General features: G+C 39.2%; 1 protein-coding gene across 1 annotated transcript in view; it reads right to left on the bottom strand.

Annotated features, from left to right (window-relative positions):
- ssbp4 (single stranded DNA binding protein 4) overlaps positions 1-20,093 on the bottom strand; it is an 89,871-nt gene extending 69,778 nt beyond the window's left edge. Inside the window, exons 1-3 of the mRNA XM_066647326.1 lie at positions 19,942-20,093; positions 12,012-12,084; positions 5,379-5,440 (exon numbers count right to left, since the gene is read on the bottom strand). Coding sequence (XP_066503423.1) covers positions 5,379-5,440; positions 12,012-12,084; positions 19,942-19,997 — 191 coding nt within the window. The 5' untranslated portion in view covers positions 19,998-20,093. The remainder of the gene's footprint in view (positions 1-5,378; positions 5,441-12,011; positions 12,085-19,941) is intronic.
- Between the last annotated feature and the right edge of the window lie 469 nt (positions 20,094-20,562).

Raw genomic sequence — 20,562 nt, 5'->3', positions numbered from 1 at the left:
GGCACGTGGAAGGGGGTTTGTGAAACCTGCTCGGCGCCCCTTAGCCACTCCACAATAAAGCCAGGATGCATTATCATATCTATCAGGCGCCGTTAAAGAGATGGCAGCTTTGTCAGAGAGCTGCCGGAGGGAGACAGCAGGACCATCTCAAATCCAATCAGCACGCGGGGAAATGAAATAAGGCGCCAGTTACACTTTGTTACTGAAAAGCTGCAACTAGGCACACTTCAAGGTAGCAGTGGTGATTGTGCCAGCAGCTCCTTTTAAAAAATGTGCATTTAGACCACCCTGATTGAACTCACCAAACTCATTTGCACCACTGTTAGTATGGGTTATGTGTAACAAGTTCAGATGTTAACATAGGGGCACCCACTGAGTTTAAACATACATCCACTAAAACCACAGGTGGGTAGCGTAGCCAAAGATTTTACTCAAAGGTGAGTATTGTTACTTTAGAATAATAAGACTCAAGTAAAAGTAAAAGTAGTCACCCAATTAATTACTTGAGTAAGAATAAAATGTACTAAGTGAAAAAACTACTCGGGTACTGAGTAACTGCTGAGTAACCTCTTTGTTTAATAATCAGAACGGCAAATAATACCCCTGAATGCACAAATATATAAAACAGCAATGGACAAATTCAGAGCCAGAGAATATCTCTTAAACAATTAAAACAATAAGAAATTAAATATTTACAAAGTAACATAAATTCAATTCAGCCACAGTTACATATTTTATGTGGGGCCAGGGGTGATGTGTCTCTTCGGATTTTTGCGAAATAAATGCTATTGTACTGATTCTGTGCTCTTTTGTGAGGATTTTGTGTGCGGTCATGTGACGCTTGGCTCTGTTTGATTGGTGAAACGCAGTCAGGTGACGAAGCCTCTGTTGGAAGTCTCGACAAAACAAAACAAAACAAAGAGATTGTGCATTGGACGGATCGATAAAAATAAGTGGCGAGCAGAATGTACCTCAATGTAAGGAAGTAAAAGAACTGCTTCTTCTTCACAAATATACTCAAGTAAAAGTAAAAAGTATGCTACATTAAAACTACTTTTATAAGTACAATTTGTCCAAGTAAATGTAATGGAGTAAATGTAGTGCATTACTACCCACCTCTGACTAAAACTGCTTCAGATGTTTCTGGTTTAAAAGATGCCTTACCACAAATACAGTTGACCAAAGTCCAAAATTTGATCCTTTCATTTCTTAACTAGCAAGTAATTGAAGACCACAGATGAACACTAATGTGTGAGAACAAACCACACCACTTCATTATTTACTTGCCTTGAAAGGCATCAGATAGACTTGCTTAATGTAATATGATACGTTTTACAGTAAAAATATAATTCAAAACACTTTTTGCAAAGGAGAAGTGGGAAATTCCAAAGACCCAAACGACCCTTCGTCCCACATGTTGCAGACTAATACACGGAAAGTATTTTTGCATTTTTGACTCTTTGAAAATGTTACACAAATACAATTTTAGGGCTGAATTATTTGGGGGTTATTTTCCTGATTAATACTGCAATTGTGATTTCAACTGCAATAACTTTCCTCATTTTTGCAACTAAGACCTAGAAAATCTGTTTTTAAAGTTGAGAGTGACATACTGCCATTTATTGTGGTTGTTACGCACTCAGTACAGGGCTTTGTTGCCTCTGATTGGTCTAACTTTGTTATATAGAAGCTGTGTCCCTAATTAAAACTTGTTAAGACGTTGTTCTTGTCAGTGTAGATGTTAATTAAAATTACAAATCCTGAAAACTGTAATCTATCATACTGAGATTTCCAAAAATATAAGATTAACCTTTCAGCCTTATATGATTTATCGCTTTATCCTGAAGTATTATGTGTACTGCTGCAATAGTACACAAGCCCAAAGGAAGCCAAACAAGTTGCAGTCGTAGGTGTGACCTGTGACCCTTTAAAAACAAATCTCATCAATTTTTCAAACATTCAGCACACTGTAGTTCGGTTGTTGAGAAGTAAACAAAGATGTTCATGGTGGCAAACAAGCTCTGAGTGTCTCTAGAACAGAGCATTTCACAACAAACCCCCTTGAATATTGTTTTTAACCATTAACATATGCAGACATCTTGAAAAATCAGTGGAATTTCTCTTTATTTTGTTCTGCCCAGTCTGACCCACTCTCACACAGAAACAAAGGCAGAGCGCACAAAAGACTCATGCTATAACACATCTACTAAAGCTACAAAGCTACAGATCTGAAATGCCTGTCAAACCGAGGCAAAACACTGCTCAATGTTGCAGATGACAACAATCGCACCAAGCACTTAACGCAACAAAATAGTGTGATCAGACAATAAAGGCTCAAGACAAAAGCTTTCATTAGGCCTACTGAAGTTTTTTGTTTGTCCTTATGATATCAATGCTTTGTTATATAACAGATCAGACAGAACAATTTCTAACAGAGGTATACAATCCAAACTAGTAACTTCATTAAAATTCAGAACTATTACACTGCACAGATATTATAATGGTAATATTCATATGGCACCAAGGAACTGGACTCTGAGGCCATATAATAATAATTAGAGCTCTGTGTTACTACCAAAGTTCTTTATAATATTAAAGATTTTGTGCTAAGACCATGTATCAAAGCCAGCTTCCACTCGGATACTCTTTAGTGTGTACTCGATTCAGCGTAGAACAAAACACATGAATACTAATAAAATAATGACAATCTTTAAAGACTGAACGAATCCTCTTTAAAGACATTGTACCTCAAGTGAACATCTTTCAGTCACTCTCTGTTCTGTTTTCTCTTAAACTTTAGTTTCCTTTTCTCAACCTGTTTGTGTTCAAATAACAGGGAGATTTGGAGGGCGGGTCTGTTGGGCCTTGTTGTTTTCACTGCCCCTTACGAAGAGGAATGTCAGCTTGAGGCCACTGCAGATTTGATCCATGCACCGGACAGTGTTTTCTTTACCTTCATGACTTTTTGAGAGGTAGACTTTGAGCAGAGGTAGACTCTGGATTTATTTCATTAAGGCTGATATAATAACACCTGCGTACTCACTAACTGAAACACATCCGAATATCCTCTAACTGCAAATACGGAAAGCTATGGCCCCCACACCCCTTTACCTGTACTGTGTTAATGTCTGGTGATACTATTCAGCAAACTCACACACACACACACACAAAACACACACACACACACACACCAGTTCCCCACCCCCACAACAGGAAACTGCCTGAGACAGAAGGAGGGAAGAAAACAGAGAGAGGGATAGAAGGAGGGAGGGAGGGAGAAGGAGATTTGGCTGTTTAACACAAAGGAGCCTGGAATGCAAGGAGTTAATCCGTTTGAGGACTCTTCCGCAAACAAAGGACAGACCTCCAGACAAAGGTTGAGGGAGGAGGGAGTAAAGGAGGGGGGAGGGCCCAGCTTTCCCTTACCATCTGGCCCTTTTGTTTGGGGGAGGGGGGTTGGTGAGGAGTAAGGGGGGAGAGGGCAATACTCCTACCCCCCAAAAGCCCCAAAGTGACCCCCCTGTTCTTCCACGTGCTATAAACCCAGACAGACGCTGGGTCACCCCCACACTTCGCCCCTCCCAATTCCACACTACAGCTTCAACCATGCCTGAAATTCTGAACCAAACGCGAAGCCCAGGAACATCCTCTGCCCACATCTGACCCAACCCAACCCTCAATATCAGGCACTGAATCAGATCATGAACGTAGCCTGAGAATATTAAGTCCGAACCTGACTGTAACGGGACAGAACTGTAGCCTGAGAGATTTGGTTGGGATCTGACTGAAGCTTGATCCCAAAATTGTATCCAAACCCTAATATGACCAGATAACATTCTGTCTGAACCTAACTGCAGAACAACAAAATTGTGTCCAAACCACTGTACACTCTATAAACTCAACTTCAGACCCACAACACTTCTTCTGAATCTGAAAAAGAGTCAACAAAGTTCTCTAATTATTGCTGAGTTTTATCTGACCATCTGAGTCTGACTGCAACCCAACAATATTCCACCTGTGCCTACTCACAAATTCTGTCCAAATCCGACCATAGCCTGACTAATTTAAACGTAAAATGTTTGTAATAGTATTAATCATATTGCCCACTGCTGCCCCTTTGGCTTATTGACCTCTGAACCCACATTTCTACTGACCTGAGCATCGTAGATTAAAAATGTTTTAAGATTTTAAAACAGGAAGTACAAATAAAGAAGCAGAAAACCTAAAGCAAAACGTGAGAGAATATGTAGACGGGACAAATGTAAACTATATATATACAGACTCTCTACCTCACAGAGTCTATGTCCTGAACAGGGATCAGGAAGCTGTGGCTAGAAGCTTACAGCCTGTCATCTTCCATCACCCCCTAAAGGTCCCCTTTAGAACTAAATCTACAAAAGCTTTCTAGTGCTGCTTACGTCTTTGTCACACTTTCAGGAATACTGGCCTTCTTTCCCCACTGTCAAACGTTTGTGGAGCTCTACTTTCATGAACAAATTCCAGAATGTCCTATAGACGCTACTTGGTACAAAACCATATATGTATATGAACCTAGCGCAACATTTATTCCTCCTTCATAAACTTTCCTTTCAGTGAACATAGTCCTGGGTCTGTGACATGCAGTTGTCCCCCTGTCTACACAGCTCTGTTCAGAAAGACCAGTTTCAGCACCGGTTCCATTAAATGAGAATATGAATTGAGAAGCTTTGTTTTTAGCCATTTTCACTATCTTCTCCATTCTCGCTTTCACCATATTTAATCAGTACACTTATTTCTCTGCATTCATTTTGTTTATTTTGCTCCATTTAACCTCATCTTTAGCTCTCACATTTATTTTCACAGATCGTGGGCCGGTAGACACTCCGTTTCCTTAATTAATTTGTTAATGCACTGAAAAGTGAAATATTTCACATGTCTCCTTTAAGGTTTACAAAGCAATCAAAAATTGAAGTCACATTTCTCTGGGAAAAAAAAAACAAAAGAATGCTTTAATCTCATACTAAAATTAGCTTTTTTAACTTGAACAAACTGATGTTTAGAAGCATAAATGGAGACCACATTACAGGACGTACACATGCACATTTGTAATAGATGAAGCAATAGTTACATTTAAATGTTTGGCCAAAGTGCTCCTTAAATATATTACACTGTATAAATTAACATATCATTAAATACATAATACAATTGATTTCACATAGCAGTGAAAAGTCTACACTTCTACAGGTAAAAAACTTCCCTGCAGTCTCTCTTTGGATATTTTTAGACCTGAACTGTAACAAGCAACAATGCCATTCAAAACTCACAGAGTCTAAGCTGAGAACTGTGAAGTTGCATCTCATTTTTTGGAGATGATAGTGAATTAGAGAATCAATACCTACCACCACCAAGAGTGTAGGAACCCGGGAGGCTCTCCTAGTGTGATATTCTTTTCCCATCGGATCTAAAGATAGAAAGTGAGCGGGAGAGAGGCAGAAAGAGAGAAAAGCAGGATGAGTATATGAGTTATATTGCTACAGGGGCATGAATAGAGCACTGTGTTCTATTGCTAAAAAGCATGAAGGGAGAATAGGAGATACTTCAGGAGTCAAAAGGCCAAGGTCTGCGGGTCCACAGACAAGGTCCACGAAAGCTAAAAACCAATAAGGAACTGGCTCACGGTTTGGGTCGTGCAGCACTGAACAAAACACTGCTTTGAATTTATCCGATCCAATTCTACAGTTTTACACATGAATAGAAAGTGTTTCAACAACATACATATAATTGATTGAATTTCTAGCTGAGACAATGAATAAATACAAGGCGAGGTGTCAGGAAATACAGTAAAAAAAATTTTTCAGTGAATTCATTTTGGGTGACTCTATCAATCCAAGTTGAAGGGGGGGGGGGGGGGGGGGGAGTCCACTATTCTGGGAACACCAGCAGTTTCTTCTCTGCTGATCTTTACAGTCCCCCCCCCCTTCAGATTTGGTTTTTTTTTCTCAGCAACATCTTTTTGACAGCTCTAAAACCTTCAGACGCCCAGCACTGAACTGACTTTCCCGAAACACCAGATCTTTTCAGATCTGATGCAAGAGAAGTCTTGAATTTCTTTCAAAGATGAAAGTTTTAATTTGTGTTTATCTGGTGGTGGTCTTTCAGCACTCACATGTCTGTTAGCAGTCACAGTGTCCAGTGTTTTTCCAGCTTTCAGTTTTGAAAAGACTAGTTTACACTATTCCTTTAAGAACAAGCTCTTGATTAAATTATATTAAAACTATTAAATTATGCATACTGGCTGTTTCGATTCAAAATAATTCACGCAGTATAGTTTTTACATGTGAAACAATGAATCATTTGAATGAAACATTTGAATCCAGTAAGTCCAAAACCCTTTGTAGTAAATGTAAAGCTCAGACTCTACAGCAAAGTACAGTGGTAGATGCCAAATGATAGCTGCTAGCTCTAAGTGCATGACTTGCATTTTTAAGGTCCTGTGTGTATTTGTTGATTAAGGATGCTTTGCTATGTATGTGTATGTGTGTGTGTGTATATGTGTGTGTCTGTGCTCTTGAGTGAAAAGTGGCCTAACCCCTTATGGCTGGAGGTGTGAGTGGAGGGAGTAGCAGCAGTAATTGGGAGATGGAGGCAGGTGACTGCTCTCTCATTAGGCTCTGAATCACAGGTGTGCTCTCCTGCTGTGTACACGCGAAGGCTTAAAGACCTGCCCTGCAGGGAGCAAGTGCGTGTGTACATATTTACAGATCGTTTTCAAAACTTTGTTAACAGTTTATTATGAATTTATTATGCAGTGAATTTGCTGTTTCTTTTCTTTCTGTATTTTTTTGGTCATCTGCAGTGTGTCTCAGGATCAAGCACCGCACCCAATATTTTGCTAATGCATTAATCACAATCTTTCCCATTGCTGTTCTGATATAACAGAAGGCTTCAATATGCAAATAAGCTCTCTAAACATTCATTCAGCCATCTTCTGTAATTGCTCCACTTTGTTCGGGTTAAGCCTGAACCTGAACCTAGCCAGAAACACTGGGTGCAAGGAAGTGACCCACCTTGGACAGTGCACCAGTCCATTACAGGGTATCACATAGCTACCCAGTCACTCGCACATTTACACCCATTGACATCCTACCAGCATATGTTTTTGGACTGTGGGAGGCAACATGAGCATCCAGAGGACACCCAAAGAGACACAGGAAGAACACACCAAACTCCTCACACCCAAGTGAACCAAGGCAAGTATCGAACCCCAGGACCCCAAGATCATGGAGGTGTGGAGCAGTGACGTTATCTGTAGTGCCACAGTGCCACCATGCAGTCTACACATTCGCAATGATGTTTTATTTTGTGCTGTGAGCATCCTGATGAATCAAATGTGCACTTGAGTGTTTCACTGATTCTATTCATTTAGGGCTCCCACGTAATCCAAAACAGAAATGTTGCAGAAGTTTCAAAGCTCCATTTCCAGAAAACTTGGGACATTTAAAAAAAAATGTATTTTGTTTACTTTCTTCACCCTTTTTTCTCCTACTACTAGTATTTTAACTGAAAAACTGACTTTTATTTTGTAAATACAAACAAAGGAGGATTGTCAAGCAGTGCAAAAACTAAATTTGGACTGTTCTATGCCAGGTTTTAATTCATCATGTATTATACATAGTATTGCAGTAATTTGGTGAAATCTCTGTCTCTTTATACTGTTGAAGTGCATGGCCTTTGAGCCTTCAGACGGTATGACATGAGCATTGTGTCAAGCAAAAATGCATAAAAATTCAATTAGCAGAATTCTAACAATCAGTATCCTCTGTTCCTAAATGAAAAGGAAAGGTGATTTAAACCTGGTGTCATGCCCCTTTCACACCTTTTTTGGAATGTGCTGCAGGTGTCAAATTCTCAGTGTGTTTATATTTACAAAATACAATCAAGTTGTTTAGTGAAAACATCTCTAATCTTTTCTTTGTGCTTTTGTCAGTTAAATACAGCTTCAAGAAAACAAACAAATCACAGATTCTTGTTTTTACTGAATTTTACAAATTATGCCAATTTTTCTGTAACTGGGGTTTCTAATTTTGGTCAAAAATATACTGGCAATTTTTACCCATTCATAGTACTAAATCACCAAAGAGTCTTTAATATATTCAACCCCATGAACATATTTAGAAAAAAGAAATAAAAGAAAATGCAAATTTAATTTAATGGAATTCTCCTTTTTAAATGTGTCTGCCTTAACATACATCATATAACTAAACACATTTCATCTATATAATAATCTATAATAATACCCTCTGCCCTAGACAGTGTCTATCTGTGTATAAAAGAAAATAGACCACCATATGATAACCACAGACCAGATATTATTTGGGTGGTGGACCATTCTTCATATAACTATACAACCATTGTAGCTGTGTCACTGGGGGTTTTAAACACATCACTGACAGATGAGAAAAATCCGATAATAATAAAAATAATTATAATAATAATAAACTACTCAGCCTATCTCAAGCTAATAATAGCCAGTGATGCTGTGGCCAGGAGCTGACCACCTACATCTTGTAGAAAAATGTATGTGTTTCAAATAAAGTGGGCAGTAAATATATAAACAAAATATTAATAACTGGGCACAGAGGAGCACAATACACTAAACAGAAACATCATAAGGAGTGACTATTTGACAACCTTATAGTGTCTGGCAGAACACAGAGAAGTAACGCAGACTTCAGCAAACCCAGATGTGTGTGACAATGGCATTATTTTCTTACTGTGAAGGTCCCACATGCACAGTAAGCTCACCAGTGTTAAATTAACACCTACAGTGTACATTAGATCCCCCGGTGTAGCAACACAATATAAACCAGTTTAACACGGTAGGTGTTAGCATTATTTATTGTGCGGTGTGGTGTCGCAGCAGAATCGCAAGCCACTTTTAATATATCCTGTATCAAGAAGATATGACATACAGAGTATCCCTCAACAGTTATTCAGTGTCTGAACTCACTGCAGGGGAAACTTGCACGACAACAGCTCTCTAATGGACAAGGCCACTCAAACTAAGCAAGTGAGTGAAACACTTAAGAGACAGTATGCTTTATGATACAAGTGCAAGTGAAGTGTTCTAGGGCTAGTGACCCAGGATCTAATAGACCCCTGCAGTCACTAAGCAACACTTAAACTCTGCAATTAATCCATGACTGTCTCCCAACACTCAGCTTAGAATTTCATCACTCTACTAACTGGACACTTTTGGTCTGCTGCCTTTAATACAATATGAGTTCTATATGCTGCAGAGAATAGAGCAGGACAAAACAAATCAACATTGGGGAATACAGTCGCTACTAAAACTCTGATCAAATTTGACTTGCCCTATATCACAAGCTATGTAACTGAAAGTGGAATCGAAAGTGAACATCACTCTTTTTAACTTAAAACATCACTGCATAGTCATCAGAATCATTCAGCAAGAAACTAGCCGCTCAAAAGTGCAGTGCTTATAATTATACTGTATTTGGGTCTCGTATTTCCAAGCAAGAACGCTCCACTCAAAGAACATCTGCGAGAACTGGCCATTAGCTAATCACAGAATATCAAGGAAAATCCTGAATAGAATATGCAGCGGGGGACATGAGGGAAATATGAGTTATGCTGTTAAAATAGTGGTCATGCTAACAAAGCCCATCATTTCTTATCAGCAACAACAATAGAAACTGATGGGATTCCTTTATTGGCCTTGAAAGGGATCACTGTAGAGAGTCTAGAGGTTAAGAGCATATGATTAGCCAATTGTACCTATTCACCCTTCTCGCTGGTGAGATTTAACCAGACTTTTAACATGCGGTCGAGTTTAAGAGCAGATACGAATGGAATGAGCAGTACAGTCGCCTCCACTCTGGGCTGAAGGGTGTATAGTGCTCATATAGCGAGAGCTTTGCTAGCAACATCAGCACAGACAAAAAGCACTATTACTAGTGCCAAAAAAAAGAGCAATCCACTTCAAATCAAGCCTGTATTAGCCCCACAAATGTTAATGCTTCTACAAATTCTTATCATATTTTACAAAGAAAACCAAATGTGGAAATAATTAGTTAAGTGTTTACAGATACTTCTATCTAAAACAATAGCTATGTGATATATTCAGAGATAACTTCAAGTATTTCTTTGGCACTCACTCTGGGCTGTAATGTCTCCCTGTTAAAAGCTTACAGAGTGCACCATGTACCATTTTTATTGAAATGTAATATTTACAAGGTCATCATAAAGATATGTCTGCATAAAATGTTCTCATGATAAATGTGAAATGAGGCATGCACATAAAAAGCTTACCAAGTTGCTGTGAATAGGAGTGTCTGCTAAATAACTAATGTAAATGCAAAACTAGTTTTCTTAAAGAGAGCTTGAAGACTCTTTTACTTTGTTCAAATGACTGAAAAATTGATGTGCAAGGTGTGTTACAGTGACTCAGTCATAAGCATGAGGTCTCGGGTTCAAACGTCTTCAAGGAACAACACAATTAAATCAAAGGACTCCACTACCCCCTCCTGTGTACTAGTCATTTCACCTTTAAATAAAGACGATAAATGATGGTACGACATGGAAGACCTTAATATGAGGTCAGATTATAAGATTATTCAGTGTCATGTTGAGCTATTAGTACAGCAAGAGGTACATCCCACTATAAACTACTAAACAGAGCAGTGCAAAGTTGCCACAACTTTAACCTTACCACATCCCTGTGCTTTTTATCCCAAACGGACAGTCCATTATCTACTTACTAACATCACTAGTTATTAATTGTATTATAAATATTTTAGTGGCCAGAAACAAATATCAGCAGTTTCAGACATAAGTGTAGGTATTTTTTATCTTTATGAGTGTATATTATAATGCCTTGTTGCTACGCCTGCTCCCAAGGGTCATGTAACAACGTCATGGCAAATCCAGTTATATTTGTGGTCAGTAATTAGTTTATATTTCAATTAAAAATGCACTTTAATGGACATGAATATGAATTTAAAAATTACCACCCAAAACACACTGATGGACCACTGGTTTCTTTAAAAAATCACATACTCTATCACAGTAAAGGACAATTTATGCTTCTGTGTCAAACCTACACCACAGGCAATGCACAGGTCCTGTGTCAATGCAAACCCTTCGTCATATCCTGAAGCACACCTCCCCGGAAATGTAACTATGTGTCATATCTTCTGCATTTAACCCATATGTGGTAGTGAACACACACACACTAGTGCACTAGGGGCTGTGAACACACACCCAGCACCCAGGGAGCAGTTGTGAGTTCGGTGCCTTACTCAAGGGCACCTCGCCCTTGGATTGAGGGAGGAGTAGAGTGCTGTTCCTTCACTCCCACCGCCCCCAATTTTCCCAGTTGTGGGAATCGATGCAATCCTAAGCCCTCTTCAACTACACTACTACATTGTAGTGAGGAAGATTTGCGATTTAGCCCTAGTGTTTTGACGGTGTAATAGCAGAGCGACGCAGACACAGACACTAAAGCACGAATATAAACACCCACAATGGCATAGGGCACTTGCGCAGGTTGAGTCAACACAGAAGCATACGAGCAAGTGGCTGGGCTTCAGCTTGGAACACTTACTTCAGATTATTCAAAAGATTAAACAAGGAAAATGCTTTAATGCTTTAACAAAAACAAAGAGTAGTGTCATTATTAATGCATTATTCCAACAATTACAGCACCATAACAATCCTTCTTGTTTCTCACGCGTAAGGATTTTAAGCAAACACAGTCTCAAAACATAACCAGGGTCGAGAGGTTTTCCAATCTGTGAAATAACCAGCCATGACTAAAGAAGACACTGTCACCAAGTAGTTCTTTTTTAAATCAGGGTCGGTCTTCATGCAGTCAGTGGCATGTGGTCAGACTCTTACTGTACTTGACTCTTATATGACCCATAATGCATATCCCATCCCCACGCTATACAATAGTTTAGAGTCCCAAGCATCCGTTCATTCTAGGAAGTTCATATCCATAAAGCACTTACCTCTGACAGGAAGGTCTGTGCGGATTTCTGTGCTCCAACATGCAGCAAGTACTCGTACACATATAAAGCTAACCTGCAAAACAAAAGCGAACAGGACAATCGATTTTAAATCTCTTTTTTAAGCTTATTTCTCTCTTTTCTTTTCTTACAGCACATTGGTCCCAAATTTACTAGGTCGTGTGCGCAGGTGGGAAAAAATGCAGTTCAACTGCATGTCACATTCTAGGAGAGAAGGTGAGAGCACTTGAACTATGAGCACTTTTGAACGAAAGATGTGTGGAGAGAAAGTAGGACACTACCAGTCAACTTCGCTGACAATATCAAAGGTGGAGCTGTGATGTAGAACAGAAAGCTTAGTCAAGTAGAATGAGGATAATGTCTAGGCTAATCACAGCAGCCAAAGGAAATCACACATTTTCTTATCTGCTGTGTTCAAACCAGGCAGCGTACTGAGACTTCACATGCCCAAAGAGTATTTAACTCACTAAACACATTATTAACTGCACAATTAACTTCCTGGGGTTACTTATATATCTATAATCTGAGGCATACTTTTCACCTACTCCACTGGAAACTGACATTGATTACATTACAGGAGTGAAGAATGGAAGTTCTGACCCACGTCAGGTCTGTAAAGGGTTAATGGCTTAACATAGTTTATATTCTCGAAAGAGCATTCACTCTTGTTTAAAATCAAAATCGAAATTTCTATCTCAGATCTGGTCCGGCGCAGACTGACAGACGTCCAGGAGAGTACATGCCAAGCTTAACAAAGAAACATCCTGACAGTTCATGAACTTTTTACACACTGTGCAACACTCAGAGACCAGGCTGTCATTTATTTATTTATAAGGTGTACCAATAGATTTTTAAGTGTTCTTGTGTTATATGTATTTGTAACACAAAAAATGCAAAAACCATCCCCTCTTTTTGTCATTTTAATGCAAATTCTACACGGTATTAAAATGATTATTTTTGTTTTATTAAAAATAAAAACTACCATCTAAAACAAAGGTCACATGTACTTTTGGAGGCAGTATTATCCATAATAAAATAACAAATTGCGCCTTTTCCCGTTATATCTCTTAGTTCTGTATTAAGTCTTCTCACAGTGGAAGGTTGGAAAGACACTATGGAGTATGAAGTATTAACAGTGTTAATCTAAAACCCACAATTTTGGTGCTCTACAAGATGTTGTGTTGTTATTCTAAAAACATATATTTGTTGGACTGTCCTGTTTGTTGTTAAATTACCTGATTATATAATAACAAATCGAGAATAACTTGTATGTGTTGTGTAGTATACAGGCTAAAACTCTATTATCTATGCACTGAAGTACATTTTAGCGCTGGAGGACAATTTCTGTCATGTCAGAGAATGGAATTTCATTTAGGCCAGGAGCAGCATAAAATCCCAGACAAGACGGTTACACCTTAATAAAGCTCCATGTGCGTTCAGGGTAAAATCACCAGTGTTAAATCCACTCCTGCAGGGTTTATCCTGTATTCAACATTACTCTATAGGAGCACATTTACTACAGAGATTGTATTCTACGTCTGTACACAACTAGTGAGTTTAGCTGAAAGAGTTGCACTTGCTCCATTTACAGTGGTTTATAGCTGACTGTGGGGTCAATCAGATTGGCAAGCAACCCTCACTATTTTCATGTAGAAAACATATTAATTTTTTACAAGCCCCAAAAAGCACCTGTAAGCCAATGCTGAGGTTTCACAGCAAGGATAAATCACATCCTTGATAGTGAGGTGCGGAGAGCTTCTTGAATGTCAATACGGCTGTGATAGACAGGAATATCTGAGCTAGTCCTGCTTTGTGCGCTGACACTGAGCGCAGGCTCCTTGCTGTGTGTCCAGTCATATCAAGGTAAGCTTCTCCCAACTTAACCTGAGAACACATCTTGACATCTAGCCTGGGGCTCCCAGTTGAGGTTCGTTTTAAACATGAAAGGCGCACAGGCAAGTTTTGCTAAGCTCAAGCACAGACAGCCTAACTAATGAACCTTCCTGTCTTGATTTCAATAATTCACGTGCAGAGTTAAGTTCGGAGATTTACAGGAGGGGAAGACAGTCGAATCATCAGCGCAGGGCGGGAGATGTTCAAAATAATAAAAACACAAATGGGAAATAATGTATAATGCGCAGTACAATGAGTGACAGAAGAAATATATTAAGAGGTTAAATGATAGCACCAGTGCCTAATGAAGAGCTATGTTTAATTTCACATTAAGTCCATTACAAGAAAGATTCTACACCAAAGGAAATATATCACAGCACAAACAAGAAATCATTACTCCATCCTTCAAAAACCCGATGCTGGTAAAAACATCACCTCAGACGTTTACAATCCAGTATAGAACATACGTTCATTCAAGTTCTGATTTATTCCCGAGGACTAATCACACCTTGTGCCTTGTCTCACTAGACTGATCACTATGCAGTAGCAACTTCTGCTGTGTTTGATTCCCCAGGATTTTCAGTCTTTGGACTAAAGCTTTTGGAGCAGTTGTTCGGCAACCGAAGCCTGATAGTCTCATTCCACTGGAGTGAAGTAATGCAAGACCGGCTCAAAGTTGCAATGCTGATGAAACAGACTTAGGTGTTGATAAGCTGTCTTGCTGTATCCCATATTAATCAATCATTCTGAGAAATGTCTCAAGAGTCGTCCTTAAAGAAAATCAGCAAACAAACACAAAAGCAAAATCAGTCCTTAAACTAAAAGCCCCCCTCTGCATGCGCCACCTAAATATTTGGAGTCAAAGGGTGCCCTTGTGAAGCAATTCAAATGATTAGAAATTTAACCCGCACAGAAACCCCCAAAATTAATTGGCTGTTACATTTATGTCTGAGTGTCACATTTATCCGAAACCCAGCAAATCAGACGTTTTTCATGCAAAAGCAGCAGTTTTGTATGCGTGTGCACTTCTCTTTATATGTTGCTGAAAACACCTCTATGGAGGAGGCAGGACCATCTGGAGAAAATCAAAACCATACATTCAGCCCTACGCTGCCTCTTCATTCCTCCAGTAAAACTCTACAGAAAAACCCAAGAAAGTGATTAAGATGTAGAGAAGGGGGAAGAAGACTCTTAACAAAATATATGCTATTTTGCTCAACTTAAAGGGGAAGTTCTCTTTTTCCACATTATCCACTCTAAGCATCCAGGCACCTAATACAGAAGCCTCGCCCACCCTCTCCACTCCTGCTGGATTTCAGTTGCATTGTCCATATCACACATATTGTACACACACCTCTGGGCTGATGCAGACACAAATGTTCCTCATAATGACTTGTTAATGAAAAGGCATACAAGGAGGTTAAAGCTGCGTCAGGACACCTCCCAGACGTATTCACTGCTGTGTCGGTTTGTATTCCTGTTTGTACTGCTTGATGGCAAGCTGCTAAGTGATCGATAACCCGCTGTTGTAACCAAAACAAAGATAGCTTCCAGTGAGTTTACAAAATAGGTCTTTATTTTGCTTTTTTTTGTTTTCACAAAATTGATGGCAACTACTCATTAATCATAATTATAGTTGAAAATTTTATCTAATAGGGCGGCACGGTGAGGCAGCATGTAGTGTCGCTGTCACAGAGCTCCACGGACCTGGAGGTTGTGGGTTCAAGTCCCACTCCAGGTGACTTGGTGTGTTCTCCCCGTGTCCATGTGGGTTTCCTCCGGGTGCTCCGGTTTCCTCCCACGGCTTGGTGACTCAAAAAGTGGCCATAGGTGTGAGAGTGTGAGTGAATGTTTGAGTGTGTATCACCCAGTGAAGGACTGGCGCCCCCTCCAGGATGTATTCTCGCCTGGATAAGCGGTTACAGACAGTAAATGAATGAATGAGTGAATTTAATCTGATCATAATCTGTTTTGCAAAACAATCATTTGCAGAGAAAGAAAGAAATAAAATATTTTAAAACGGCACATAGTTATATTAAAATGATCTGAACTGACTAATGAAAAAATAGATTATCTGAACTGCTAAAAATGTGAAATAGTTGAACTCCTTCTTTAACACTTAAGAGCTAAACACAGAAAAACCCAGTTTTGTGTGCTATGCTTCCACATCAGTCCCTGATCTTAATCTGGCTTCCACACTAAAGTGAAGGCCAAGTTCCTTGAAAAAGAGCAATCTTTAAACCAAATAAGATACATTAGCAATCAAATGAGAGTCAGGAATGTTCACCAAATATCAAGGCCTGAAGACCAGCACACCTCCTCTAATAGTGTTGATCGGCCCAAATTAAGCAATGATTTTTTATTTGCCTCAGGCCAAGATCAGATACAAGCAATACCTAAACTAGTGTATTTATTAACATTTAGCCAGGAACAAGCTTTTTGATAACTGACCTAGAGGGTGCTATAAAGCTGCACTAAATCATCTTTTGATTGAACGTTTTCGTATATTGATGTGTGGTAATTTTCAGACAACACATGCTCATTCCACTAGGAAACAAAGCAATAGAACTAAGACTATAATGAACTTTAATTAGTCTATCAAACGTGATGAACATAAAGAACCCAAATGTTCATCTTGCTACTCTAAAACTATTCAGAAAAAAAAACATCAAATCAACCCACTCTTTACAATGCCATAACAACAACTGAAGCCATTAGCCATTCAGTGTAGTCCAAAAGTGTGAAGCTCAAAATATCTGATTAATTAACTGTGAAATTTGTTGCTAATTAGAATGTAAGATTTTACAATGAAAAAGTTGCAGTGTTTTCTTAATCACAACTTATACATAAGTTGTATGAGCCTCTCTTTTGGGACCGGAATTTTGTTTTAATTTGTAAAACTGACAAAAACAAAACAAAACAAAGAGCACAATAAAAAAGCTGCAAAAACATTACAACTTTCATTCATTCTTTACACCGTCTCATTATACGTTTCCATAAAAATAAGTGATGGCTTCTTCGGTTGAAGGATATGTGCTGAGGGTTCTTCATCTGAAGAGAACAGGTTGAGTTTTATGTATGAACTGAAGGTTTATCTGTCACACTGTGCAAACACACATCAGTAGATAATTGAGATAAAGTGACACTAAGCACTAGGCCTTTAAGTGATACCATGCGTACAGTGCAGAAGCTATATTATCCATAAATGTAAACCAGAACCGGTGTTACGCATTAACACTAATCTTTAACACAGTTAAAGGTACTCTCCATCCCAAATTAAACGTTCAACTTTCCCAATGTCTGCTGGTAACATGGTTACACCCGGTGCTGTAGAAACACTTAGAATCATATTTCCTGGTTAACGATTAGAAAACCCCATTCTAATTATGTTTACTTGGGAAGGCTGCAGTAAATAGCAGCTAGCATCACAGATGTACATTTAGCCTCTTGGTCAGTTGCTAAGACAAGTTGAGCATCATAGGGATGGCCAATTGTTGTACTGTTTTTTCTGCTTTTGTCCATAAATATTTTCTCCAACAAACATTTTTGGACAAAAGCACAAAAGCAATTAAAAGTGTAAATTCTGTCAAATTGAAGCAGCTGAAAGACGCAATGTTGCACAACAGAATATTACTTTGGTTTTGTAAAATTTCCTTATGTTTTCGTTTTTTAAATATAGAAAACATACAAAATCAAAAAGCCCAACCAATTCTTTAAGTGTAGTGCTCATGAAGCATGGGTTGATACAACCTCATCCTGTTATACTGGGATGTATTTTTCTAAGTATTTGTTATTACATTTTATCAACACTGTTGAGCTCTTTGTCACACTCAGATAATCTAAAAATACAAAAAAACATGTTGCTACTGTACCACATACCTCTCCGGACAATGTTAAGTCTACTATTTTGGTGTAATGTTGTGTGCCTACTGGTGTTTTTTTTTTTTTTTAGTCCAAAAATAAAGCATTAAAACTAGCAAAACGTCTTAACATTTAGAGTTCACCACTTTCTGTTAAGAGTCTGTTGATCGTCCTCTAACAGTTATGACAGCAGCTAATATTTTTTATCTATGTGATAGTTTCTCATTCCTCGCAGCAAGACTCATCACACTTTTCAAAGTAAAGTTAGAAATGACAAAATATAGCAGTTTTGAGGTCTGGCCACTGACTTGCGGCTTTAACCACTGGGAAGCAAGATCTGTGTATCATCCAAATTTGTATAAATCCATAGAAATACGATGTTTCCACAGCCACATTTTCCAATGGAGATGGTGTGTCTTGGCTGTTGTGAGGCACCACACATAACACTTCAAGGCAAGATGTTTCACATTAGACTCATATCTGCAGTGTCTTATAGGTGAGGCTTTGTTAACAAACTTCTGTAACTCATTTAAAGTTGCAGCTAACTTCAAAGTGGCCTCCCAGATCAGTGTTCTTGTCCAAGCCAGTTGATCCAAGCCATGTGGTGTACTTCAAACTTGTCACGTTCTGTAAAGTGAAGTGTGCTGAACTCCACTGAATGTTTGCTGTCTGTTCGCTAACAGTTTCATACTGTTGCCCAAATGTGTATATCTCTATCATCACATCTCTGACTTAATCTTTCCTCTCTTTGGTCTCCATCATCTTGCTCCAGAGATGTTTTTAATATTACAGGTGAATTCACAGCAGGTGATTATGTAGCCTAATTCATCCACAAATTGCAGGACTTGCAGGTTAAGAGACACCATACTGGAGGTTTTGAAGGACTATTATAGACCACATGGACCAAGCTTCTTGATATTCTTTTGTACATGATACAGGTTACGTTTTTAGAAGTTAACTTTATACATTCATGAAATAGCACATAAAATCACAACGATATAATCCTTATATTGTTTACATTTTACAGAAGTAGATAAATGTTATACTTTACAACTATCCCCTGTATTCAAAGTTGTTATAAACGAATGTAGTGTGTTTTGAAATGAATATTCAGACTGAGGTAAATCCTAATTCATTCATTTGAGAAAAATCTACGACTGTATACTTTACAAGGCACTGTGAAAAAAAAACGGAACCAGACAACTTTCTGTGATTCGCTGGGAAACCTTTCACCTTCAGGGATTTTTAAAGTCTGTTTTCAACTTTCTACAACTTCTGCAGTACCTTGTGTATTCCAGCCTGACAGCCAGCTCTTAGTCATCTGCAATTAAACCACCAAATAACACCTCAGAACATAAGAAACATCAACCTACCACAGAGCACACCTTTACATTTCCTCTCACAGTCCACAACACTAACAACAAGCCGGCTACTACTCACTAGCCTGAGGGAACATTAGCGTAGAGTCCGGTACTGTGGGTTTAAACAGGAATATGGACCAGTGCTATGTCCAAAGGAGACTGAAATAACCGGAATAACACTGTATCGACATGAAACAACAAAACAGCGGAGAGTTGACTGTAAACCATCGCTCGAACTTTGAACCAGGTCTTAAAACTGAACTGAAATCGCCACAACAACAACAACAACATCCAGCACAAATACAGACTGTCCCTTAACTTCTCCACACAGTCTCTCACAACTAAGTAACACCGAACACAGCTCTGAATCTGTTGGACTGAAGTGTGCACACAGGTTCCACCTGGATACAGTAAGGTTAACACTCAACACAGGGTCGTTCGTCTTAGTTATTTTGTTGTTGTAAGGTGTTTTATCCGCGTGGAACCGATGTTCACATTTGAATGAAGTCAATTCAAAGCAGTGTAACATAATATCAGAGCGAAGCCTGCAAACTTCAGCCGAAACCAAATGAAGCGGACACTCAACAAAGTAGTTATTACAGCGTTATGAAAGTGGTCCAAACGAAAACAAAACCACGGCGAGTTACAGGGTGCAGAAGTTAAAGAGCCGAGCCGGGGGGGCGCGAAAGCATGTTGCTGTAAGAAAACCCCCCTCAAACAATAGTAAAGCCGCACTTTAGAAAGTTGGAGAGCTCCGTTAACGTTAACTCTTAAAAAGAGCGCGCAAATTCACTTACTTTTCTCTCGCTTGACTATCAGAAGGGACGACAGCTCCTTTACCTTTGGCGTACATTGCTGGATTCTGTTTTAAGACTTTTACCCACTCAACACCTGTCAAAGAAAGCAGCCAGGAAAACGTTATATCTCCATAGCTACCCCTTTAGTGTTTTTCCTCCCCCCCCTCTCCTCCTCCTCCTCCTCCTCCATCCTCCCTCCCTCTCTCTCCCTCCCTCCATCCTCTCCTCCTCCTCCCCCTTTCTTTTTTTCACATCTCCAACATTGGCCACAAATCAGGCACAGTTTCTATTGGGGGGACTTGAAACAGGTCGCTGGAAGATTTTTTTTTCTCTCTCTCTCCCTCCACCGCTGTTCCAGAAATTCGCCTACCCTCCCGCCGCAGTGCGGGCGGTGGGGGTTTCTTAAAGGAGAACACACACTCTGTGTTTACTACACTGTGGAGGGAGGGTGGGGGGGTGATCAGAAAAAAAAACATAGCACACTGCCTCAGGCCTTCATGTGTGACTTTCAGACTTTCAGGCAGATTTTTAGGCCTTCGCTCTGAAGTAGAATCTGGCGCCTTTTCCACTGGTGACATGAAATAATTTAACGCAGATTTGAGACAAGGCTTATTTATAAGA

This window comes from Hoplias malabaricus, chromosome 16, assembly GCF_029633855.1.
Source record: "Hoplias malabaricus isolate fHopMal1 chromosome 16, fHopMal1.hap1, whole genome shotgun sequence".
Lineage (NCBI taxonomy): Eukaryota > Metazoa > Chordata > Actinopteri > Characiformes > Erythrinidae > Hoplias > Hoplias malabaricus.
Note: the sequence above shows the minus strand (reverse complement) of the source record. Positions and strands in the feature narration are given on the sequence as shown.